This window comes from Musa acuminata, chromosome BXJ3-1 (assembly GCF_036884655.1).
Source record: "Musa acuminata AAA Group cultivar baxijiao chromosome BXJ3-1, Cavendish_Baxijiao_AAA, whole genome shotgun sequence".
Taxonomy (NCBI): Eukaryota; Viridiplantae; Streptophyta; class Magnoliopsida; order Zingiberales; family Musaceae; genus Musa; species Musa acuminata.
In genome coordinates, this window is record NC_088349.1 from 515,378 (window position 1) to 525,894 (window position 10,517).

Consider the following 10,517-nt stretch of genomic DNA (forward strand, 5'->3'; position numbering starts at 1 on the left):
CTCGAACCGCATCCTTCTTTAGATTTCTCTGATCTTTTAAACCTGCGGGACGACCCCGCGTCGGCCCCACGTCGGCCCAACGCATATCAATCGATCGACACACCGGTAAACGATTCGGGTGAGAGATTTGTGTGTGCCGGCTCAGGACCGAGGTCTGCAAACTAAATTGGGTCGAGTTTGTGGGTCGGTGGCCTACAAACCCAACCCATCACATCTGAAATAATCTTTGTTAGGTACTTATTGATCACGATCGATGTTGGGGATCGATCAGATTTCAACACGTGGAACTCAATCGATCAATCTTGCCATGTCAGCATGAATTAAAGGAAAATATATATTTGTTCGATTATCTTAATTTGTACTTCGGATTCATGACATGATGAGAATTTTATTTTTTAAGTATTTTATACTTATTTTTTGATAATGGATAAATAATGAAAACAAGATTTGAATTCTCAATCTTATGATAAATTACTAAGATATTTATCAACTAAATTAACTAATATTTTCATAAAACTTATTTTTTTAAAAAAAATAATAAATAAAAATATATTTATAATATAGGGTTTCGAAGGATCAAAAGTTATTATTTAAGGATGAGACATATTGACTTAACTCTATCATGATTGATTATGACAATAGCTTACTTTTTTTTCTCACACGTTAGTAACCGAGGAAAACACTAGTTGCAGATACCATCATTATCAGTTTTTTTTTTTTTTCTTTTTCCTTTCCTTTTGATATGATATATTTTGACGCCACTTGCATGATTACGGACAACAGCCACCTCCATACTTAACTCTGTTATATAATGAGTAATTATGACAACTGCTCGGTTCTGTCTTCCCACACGTTAATAACGGAAGAAAACATTAGTTGCAAATATCATGTCATTATCTGTTACGGTGGGTAACTGTTTGAGCCGTGGCCTCGGGACCGACGCAGCTGGTTCAGGGGTCCGGATGTCGGGGTCCGGATGTCGGGGATCTCTGGCGACATCGTTCGGGGTCTCCCTGGCCAAGCACGGTGGTTCGGGTCGGGAGGAGGCTCCGCCGCAGCGCCGGGAAGAGGCGACACCGTCTCGCACCTGCACACAGGTCGGGCCGGGAGCTCGGCCCGACCCCTCCAACGATCAAATTAGAGAAAGATACGGGGGGGGGGGGGGGTTTGGAGGAAGAAGAGTTCTCCCTTTTTCTCCTCCCTTCTCTGGTCCCTCCGGCTAGGGGACGTTTATAGGGGAACTTGGCATTACCGGGCGCGCCATCCCGTCGGGGCAGGGCCGTACCTCTGATGGCGTCCGACATCGTCGAGGACGTTGCGTGGGGGACCGGGGAATCGCAGGGTATGGGCGAGCTTCAACCGTTACCTACTTCTGTCTCGTCCGACTGTGCTGGATCAACCGAGGGGGCTGTGCGCTCAGTGAGGCTGACGTCCGGGCACAGATCGTTACCTTTATTGCCCCCTTGGGGTGCCGCGCCTGTCCACGTGCGGACGACGTCGTCAGGAGCGGGGTCTACCATTTATTGTCATATCATATTCCCCCCCCCCCCCCCCCCCCCCCCCCCCCCCCCCCAAGGAAGCCATGGCTTGGCTTTGGGTGGAAGGGATTCGAGGCGTGGCTTCGATCTGTAAGTGGTCTCTTCGCGGTTCATGATCGAGACATACGTCCGGGGCGAATAGGCCGCGCCGCAGAGGCGCTTTGGGTGGCATGAGGCCGAGGAGCACGTCTCGGGCGGGCTGGCCGCGCCGAGGAGGTGGTCTCGGGGACATGCGGCTGAGGAGCACGTCTCGGACGGGCTGGCCGCGCCGAGAAGGTGGTCTCGGGGATATGCGGCCGAGGAGCACGTCTCGGGCGGGCTGGCCACGCCGAGGAGGTGGTCTCGGGTGGCGTAAAGCCGAGGGCCGAGGAGCACGTCTCGGGCAGGCTGGCCGCGCCGAGGAGGTGGTCTCGGGGACATGCGTCCGAGGAGCACGTCTCGGGCGGGCTGGCCGCGCCGAGGAGGTGGTCTCGGGGACATGCAGCCGAGGAGCACGTCTCGGGCGGGCTGGCCGCGCCGAGGAGGTGGTCTCGGGGACATGCATCCGAGGAGCACGTCTCGGGCGGGCTGGCCGCGCCGAGGAGGTGGTCTCGGGGACATGCGGCCGAGGAGCACGTCTCGGGCGGGCTGGCCACGCCGAGGAGGTGGTCTCGGGTGGCGTAAAGCCGAGGGCCGAGGAGCACAACGCAGGCGGGGTGACCGCGCAGGTGTGGTCTCGGGATGGCGTAGAGCCGAGGAGCCGAGGAGATGGCTCGGGATGGCGTAGAGCCAAGGGCCGAGAAGCACAACGTAGGCGGGGTGACCGCGCAGGTGTGGTCTCGGGTGGCGTAAAGCCGAAGGCCGAGGAGCACAATGCAGGCGGGGTGACCGCGCAGGTGTGGTCTCGGGTGGCGTAAAGCCGAGGGCCGAGGAGCACAACGCAGGCGGGGTGACCGCGCAGGTGTGGTCTCGGGATGGCGTAGAGCCGAGGAGATGGTCGGGCCGAGAGGCAACTCAGGCGGGCAAGCCGCTCTGAGGGGAGCTCGGTAGCGTGTGGCCGAGGGGCTTGGCGCAGGAGGGCCAACCGTGTCGGTGTGTCTCGGGAACATGGGGCCAAGGAGCACGACACAGGCGGGTAGGCCGCATGGGCCTGTCTCGGGAACATGGGGCCAAGGAACACGACGCAGGCGGGCTGGCCGAGTAGGTGTGGTCTCGGGTGGCGTAAAGCCGAGGGCCGAGGAGCATAACGCAGGCGGGGTGACCGCGCAGGTGTGGTCTCGGGATGGCGTAGAGCCGAGGAGCCGAGGAGCACGACGCAGATGGGCAGACCGCGCAGGTGTGTCCGCGAGGGCCATGCGACCGAGTAGCACGACGCAGGCGGGCCGATTGCGCTGGTGTGGTCGCGAGGGCCATGTGGCCGGGTAGCATGACGCGGACGGACAGATCGCGCAAGCACATCTCGGGCATTATGCGACCGAGGAGATGGCTCGGGCCGAGAGACAACTCAGGCGGGCAGGCCGCGCTGAGGTGAACTCGGCCATCTATGATCGAGCCGTGCGAATACAGAAAAGAGGAGGGTTAGACCGAAGCTAACCGTGAGCCAAGAGGCGGTCAGGCAAGCATGGAGCCTTTGCTTCGAAGAGACTGTGGAAGAGGCTAGATTCCTTGCATGAGAATTACACCAGATAGGGACCGCGGGTGCTTGACCGCTGCTGCGAGGCCCGTTGCTCAGCGTCACTCTTCCTCGCGGTCACCCAAGCTTCCGCCATGATGTACCGGTTGGCTCGCTGGAGCATATCTGGTACTGTGGTGGGGGGTCGCTCTATGAGGGACCGGCAGAATCTGGAAGGTCGCAAGCCTACCATGAATGCCTGCATAAACAGAGAGGGGTGAGTCTCCGGTAAGCTCCGGATTTGTGTGGCAAAGCGATCCATGAAATGTGAGAGGGGCTCGTCCTCTCTTTGTTTGAGTCCGAGGAGCAGTGCCGCGGAGGGCTTTGGCCGGGCGTGGGCTGCGAAGTGGAGTTCGAAGTCCTTGGCAAGTTGCCCGAAGGAACTGATCGTTCCGGTCTCCAGGCCGCTATACCATATGCGGGCTGGGCCCCTCAGGGTTGTGGGAAACGCCCTGCACATTAAAGCGTCAGACGTTCCATATAGTGCCAGTTGGGCACAGAAAGCGGCAACGTGGTCCGCTGGGTCAGTGGTGCCGTCGTATGCGTCCAGAGGAGGAAGCTGGAAGTTCGGGGGAACTACGTGATCTCGTATCTCTGGTGCGAACGGAGATCCTTGGCGTGTGTCTGTCCCGAGCTCTCCTTCTGGGTTGCAAAACTCCTTCTCTAGTTCGTCGAGCCATTGACTGAGAAAGCATAGCTGGGCTCGCAGGGAGTCCGTTGATTCCGGAGATGATACCTTGGGCTGAGTCATGTGAGCCCGAGCGGGCGGCTCTCATTGCCGTAGCGGTTGAGCCATAAGTGGGGGTCTCGGTTGGGAGATGAGCGGGATGATGGTTTGCACCATATCCGTCAGAGCTCGGACTTGACTAGCGAGGTCGTGGAAGGCCTCAGATGACACCGGCGCGCGGACGGTCGGAGCGCCCTCGGGCGGAAGCAGATCCGCGTCGATAGGGAGCTCGTTGGGATCAGTCTGAGGATCCCTCGACATTCGGGCCCTCCTTCTAGCGCCAAAATGTTACGGTGGGTAATTGTTTGAGCCTTGGCCTCGGGGTCGACGCGACTGGTTCAGGGGTCCAGATGTCGGGGATCTCTGGCGACGTCCTTCGGGGTCTCCCTGGCCAAGCACGGTGGTTCGGGTCAGGAGGAGGCTCCGCCGCAGCGCCGGGAAGAGGCGACACCGTCTCGCACCTGCACACAGGTTGGGCCGGGAGCTCGGCCCGACCCCTCCGACGATCAAATTAGAGAAAGATACGGAGGGGGTTTTTGGAGGAAGAAGAGTTCTCCCTTTTTCTCCTCCCTTCTCTGGTCCCTCCGGCTAGGGGACGTTTATAGGGGAACTTGGCATTACCGGGCGCGCCATCTCGTCGGGGCAGGGTCGTACCTCTGATGGCATCCGACATCGTCGAGGACGTTGCGTGGGGGACCGGGGAATCGCAGGGTATGGGCGAGCTTCAACCGTTACCTGCTTCTGTCTCGTCCGACTGTGCTGGATCAACCGAGAGGGCTGTGCGCTCAGTGAGGCTGACGTCCGGGCACATATCGTTACCTTTATTGCCCCCCTGGGGTGCCGTGCCTGTCCACGTGCGGACGACGTCGTCAGGAGCGGGGTCTGCAATTTTTTGTCATATCATTATCAATTTTTTTTTCCTTTCCTTTTGATAGGATATATTTTGATGCGACTTATATGATAACTAGCGACAACCACCTCATGGCCAACGTGCAAACTTAACTCTATCATATAAATTAATGAGTAATTATGGCAACTACTTATTTTTGTCTCCCGATACATTAATAACAAAAGAAAATACTAGTTGTAAATATTATGTCAATATCAGTTTTTTTTGTTTCTTTCCTTTTGATAGGGCATATTTTGACGTAACTTGTGTGGTAACGAGCAGCAGCCACCTCATGGCCGACGTAATGTACGTGTGCTAACAAAGTATCTTGGAACTGAGGGTGGCAAAAGTCATACTCATGTTGCTTGGATTTATTCGAGACAACGTTGTCCTACCTTAAGCCATCCACGATGACACAAGACGATGTCGCAAAGCGCAGAGCCATCCAATCCGATCCGTGTTGCGCAGAAAGCATGGGTCAACCTCCTAAGATATCGTAGATTGTTAAGCCTCGTACAATCGTTCCTCCGACAAATAGGTATAAAAGCCAATTCTCTTCCCACTAACAAGAGGAGCACACCTATATACAACATTAACTTAAACTTTAAAGAGGTGAAATCAGAAATCCCTGTCTCAATGTTGACCTTTCTTGATAGAGAGGAGTAGCAATCGTAGGCCTATCTCGAGCCAACCGATGAGGTGCTCCCCAACACGATTTGATTCCTCCATCACATTATCGAATCCTCGGGTGACCCTACATATTCATCGGGATAGAACCTAACATTAAGTTCTACAACATCTTTTCATATCAAATTTCTTGCCAAAGGCATCTAAACTCTGTTACAAGTTTGATTTGCTTGGCTTCTTCCTTACTGATATTCAAGTTCTTGATATAGTAAATTATGATTGTTTGATGTGTCTAGAGATTCAAAATCAATCAAAATTTAATGTTTAAATCTATCACAAATCTGGGTGCCGGAATATACTGGAGCCCGACAAAATTTTCTGTAAGATTACATCATGTGTGCATCCAATAAAGATATTTTTTCTGATACTTAAATTAAAAAAAATTAATAATTTAAAATTATTATTAGTAAAAAGTAAAAATAGGATATTATATAGGTCTTTTTTATGATAATTTTCGGCAATAATCAGAAGAAAGTGAAAAATAGTTATGTGAAATCTTCGTACCATCTATCGGATCCAACAAACAAACAACACCGTACAAACAAGGCGGTATCCTATCACGTCATTTACTTGGTTACGGACGTCCTCGTCCTTATCTTCCCGAGTTCTGGGCCCCACGGCGAAGGGGGAAGTGCATCTATCTTCCAACCCTGTCCCCCTCGTGACGTCGATTCAGCTAATCTTCTCGAGTTCTGGCCCCCACAGCGAAGGGGAAGTGTCTCTGTCTTCCAACCCTATCCCCCTCGTGACGTGGATTCATCCTCGGAAGTACGTCCTTTCCTTGAGCGATAAGGCCACGGAGACAAATGCAGTAATGCAGGAATAAGTTTAATTATCATACGGTCAACATCAAGCATACAAACAACGTATAGTGGACCACTTCCAGGGCCCCACCCCTGTTGAAATCTAATCCCCGGAAGACCGATGGTGTTTGACCAATAATATGTTGATTTGCCTTAAAAGATTACCCATGAGTTCTGCGCCCACCTGTCTGGTGAATGGAGGACGAGATAGAGCCGCCGTTGCCTCCGATCAGAAGAAGCTAGCCGTCAGGTTCACGGATGTGTGGGTAGATGGAGTAATTGCTCTGCGAGGCCGACTCTGTCCGAGTCGTGGACTACATTCGACTCGGCCGACCGGCGGAGCCCATCTTCTTGGCCATCTCCCTCAGCACGTACTTCTGTATCTTCCCCGTCGACGTCTTCGGCAGCTCCGCCCGGAACACCACCGTCTTCGGCACCATGTAGTGCGGCATGCGCTCTCGGCACCACGCGATCACCTCGCTCTCCGTCGGTGGCGCCGCCGACGCTTCCTCCTTCAGGCTGACGAACGCGCACGGCGTCTCCCCCCAGAACTCGTCCGGTCGCGCCACCACCGCCGCCTCGTTCACCGCTGGGTGGCCGTACAGGATGGACTCCACCTCCACGCTGCTCAGGTTCTCCCCGCCGCTGATGATCACGTCCTTGGACCGGTCCTTGATCTCGATGTAGCCGTCGGCGTGCATGACGCCGACGTCCCCCGTGTAGAACCACCCGTCCGCGCGCACCGCCTTCGCCGTCGCCTCCGGGTCCTTGAGGTAGCCCAGCATCACGCAGGCGCCGCGCAGCACGATCTCCCCCATGGTGTTCCCGTCCCTCTTCACGCTCTCCCCCGTGTCCCCGTCGATCACGTCGGCGGCCGTCATCGCCAGGCAGCGCACGCCCTGCCGCGCCTTCAGCCGCGCGCGCTCCGACGCCGGGAGCCGGTCCCACTGCCCCTTCCACGCGCAGGAGACCGCCAGCCCCGCCGTCTCCGTCAGGCCGTACCCGTGGCTGACGGCGAAGCCGAGCGCCTCCGTGCGGTCGAGCACCGCGGCGGGGGGCGGCGCCCCGGCGGTGAGGACCTGGACCGGGCCGTGGAGCGGGCGACGGGCGGAGTCCGGGGCGTTGGCGAGCATGTTGAGGACCACGGGCGCGCCGCACATGTGGGTCACCCGGTGGGTCTCGATTGCGGCGTAGATGGCGGCGGCGTCGAAGCGGCGGAGGCAGACGTTGACGCCGCCGGCGGCAGCGATGCCCCAGGGGTAGCTCCACCCGTTGGCGTGGAACATGGGGAGCGTCCAAAGGTAGGTGGGCCGCCTCGGCACGGACCAGTCGATGAGGGAGTCGATGGTGATGAAGAAGAGGCCGCGGTGGCAGTGAACCACCCCCTTGGGGGCGGAGGTGGTTCCGGACGTGTAGTTAAGGACCATAGGGTCCCACTCGCTGCGGGGACGGACCCACCGGAACTCCGGGTCCCCCGTCTCGAGGAGCTTCTCGTACGTGAGGGCGGAGCTCTGTGGCGGCGGCGCGTCCTCGTAGGGATCCTCGATGGTGACGACCCGAGGGCGCTCGGCGGAGGCGGGGAAGAGTCGGAGGACGTCGTCGAGGAGGGGGCGGGAGAGGACGTCGACGAAGACGAGCTTGGAGGCGCTGTGGCGGAGGAGGATGGAGATGGTGCGGGCGTCGAGGCGGAGGTTTACGGTGTTGAGGACGGCGCCGCTCATCGGCACGCCGAAGTGCATCTCGTACATGGCCGGAACGTTGGGGGCGAGCACCGATACCTAAACCAAGATCCAACGATAACGCCACAGGGTCGAACAAGATCGAATCTCGAAGCAAAGAGAGACAACAAAAAAGATCGGATTTCAAAGACACGGATCGTAATATGGAAACAGGAGGAGGAGGTTGCAGCGGTACCACATCGCCGGGGGAGATGCCGAGGGAGGAGAGGGCGGAGGCGAGGCGGAGGCAGCGGCGGAGGGTCTGCGACCAGGTGAAGGCGGTGCGGTTGTAGACGAGGGAGGGGCAGTCGCCGTAGACGGTGGCGGTGCGCTCGAGGAACTCGAGCGGCGTGACGGGGCAACTGTTGGCGGCGTTGGGGCCCAACCCATCCATGGCGTTCCGCTGCTCTGTTTTGGTGGAAGGGGGCGATCTCCTCCGGGTTGGATTTATCGGAGAGCAGACTGGGATTGTTAACCTCAGCAGGAATGAGTCAAAGTCCATCCATCTTCTTCTAGTAGTTCTTCGGGGATAGCTTGTCATAATATTCCATGATTAGTGGAAAGATTTGGAAGACAGGTCAGAAGAATTGGGCAAAGCATGATGACAAAACTAGGTCTTCGTCATCATCTTCTTCCACGGTGATGGAGACAGCTCAGACTTTGAGATCGGAGCACATGGACCTCCGTCGCAATAAATATCCAAGCCAGCCTGACTCGGTGCCATCCGGTTTAAGATTCCTGTGGCGGCATGGGCCGGAACCACGCTCCAACCCACCGAGGGCCCAAACACCACCACCATCCTAACCACCTCGGTGCCCCCGATCGGGTCACAAACCAACGCTAATGAGCTCAGCGAAACGGTCCGAGTCCCGAGGCTTAGTACGTAACGCGAATCTATCGATGTGGGACTAAAAGGCTCGCCCGAGTCCATTTAAGTTGTGCTACTGAATCGACTTGGATGGTGATGACAATGATTGCGTTGCAACATCATCATGTGACCTCCTCTAAAAGGGAAACCTAGCGATATCAATTGCATGCACTACTGAACATGGCGTCCATTGCCCCTCTCTCTCTCTCTCTCTCTCACACACACACACACTCTTTTTCTTTTTACCCAAACCATATGAAAGAAAGCGAGAAGAAGAAGAAGAAGAAGAAGATGCATTGCAGGGATCCATCTGCCAAACATATGCCACAATTCAGAATTTGAGGGCTCCACGGATCAGAGCCAATTCTTCTGCTCATGATCACAGGAGCTCCAATCATTATGTCAATGTTTTGGTAGATAGATAGGCCTCACATGCATGCCTTCCTCTTTTCTCCCACTCTTCTCCATGGTGTCTCATTTCTCTACTGTCAAAGACCTAAAAGGATACAAAAAGAAGAAGCCCCCATTCAACGTGCAGTGCAGTTTGTCTTTGTTCACTGGCGATGCAGGAGAAAAAGGCATTCAATGGAACCAAAGGAACCACTAGCTTTACAAAATCAAATAGATGAAATGATAGATTACACAGTAACAAATGAAGCCATGAAGAAAGAAGCTTGTTTGAGGCAGCAGTTCGATAGAAAGGAAAAAAGAATCAGCTTTATTCAAAGGAGAAAAGAGCCATGCCTCTTCCTTTGCCTACTCTTCCCTTTTGTCAATCCGACTAATTATACTGTTTGAGCAATTGTCCAAAATGTATCAAGATAAATTCTAACATACGAAGAACAAGAAGAAAGAGCTACTGTTTATGTTCCATGCCATGCATACTTCTTCAGATTATAATCAAGAAATAACTTTCAGAAAAGCCATGTCTAGTAATACTCAAGAAAAGCACACTAATTTGACTGCATGCAATTGATCGCCAACATACGCTGGACAAGAGAAAACAAAATGAGAGAGAGAGAGAGAGAGAGAGAGAAGAAACATGCATGCTTGAAGGATTTGTCATGTTATCGCAGGAATTTCTTGAACTATCAACAAGGATCAAACCTGTCGCTCGTCTCCTCCTCAAACATGCACTGCACGAATCAGTTCTTACCCCTGCATGCAATCTGCCATCGCATAAACCAATCCAAAAGAACCTCGCTTTATCTCACACGGAAACACCATAAATTCTGAAAGATCTGTCATGTTCTCCAGGGACTTTCTTGAACTATCAAGAGACGAACTGGGTTTCTCGACCGAGGACACAGCTTCACGCATTCACAGTTCAAGAAAGCCTGTGGAGGACATTTCCAGAATCTCGTGACCTGACAACACGTCAAGAGATCTAAACAAGGCAAAAATGAGGTCTAAAAATGGAGGAAGAGAGAGATGAATATGGTGAGAGAGACGACGGCCCGATCCCGGTTTAAATAGAGGCGTAAAGCCACGAACCGGCGGGGCTCGATCCGTGCACGTGCCAACAGCGCCTTCCCGCTCGTGCTTTGATCCAACGGTTGTCCCTCGACGGCGGTTAGTACGTGGACGCATCTCGTTATCATCATCATGTAATCATATTAAGTTAATACGCCACCAA

At 54.4% G+C, this 10,517-nt stretch overlaps 1 protein-coding gene across 1 annotated transcript; it reads right to left on the minus strand.

Moving 5' to 3' along the window:
* Positions 1 to 6,307: 6,307 nt before the first annotated feature.
* On the minus strand, positions 6,308 to 8,530 carry LOC135629383 (2-methylpropanoate--CoA ligase CCL4-like). The gene is made up of 2 exons (XM_065136662.1): positions 8,210 to 8,530; positions 6,308 to 8,073 (listed from the first exon to the last, which is right to left on the minus strand). The coding sequence occupies exons 1-2, from the start codon at positions 8,513 to 8,515 to the stop codon at positions 6,610 to 6,612; spliced, it is 1,770 nt and encodes a 589-aa protein (XP_064992734.1). The 5' UTR covers positions 8,516 to 8,530; the 3' UTR covers positions 6,308 to 6,609.
* Positions 8,531 to 10,517: the final 1,987 nt, after the last annotated feature.

Excerpts from the sequence above, each read along its gene's own strand:
- LOC135629383 (XM_065136662.1), bottom strand. The coding sequence starts at position 8,515 with ATGGACTTTGACTCATTCCTGCTGAGGTTAACAATCCCAGTCTGCTCT. Across the intron at positions 8,074-8,209 it reads GCATCTCCCCCGGCGATGTG|GTATCGGTGCTCGCCCCCAA; the intron begins GTACCGCTGCAA and ends ATCTTGGTTTAG.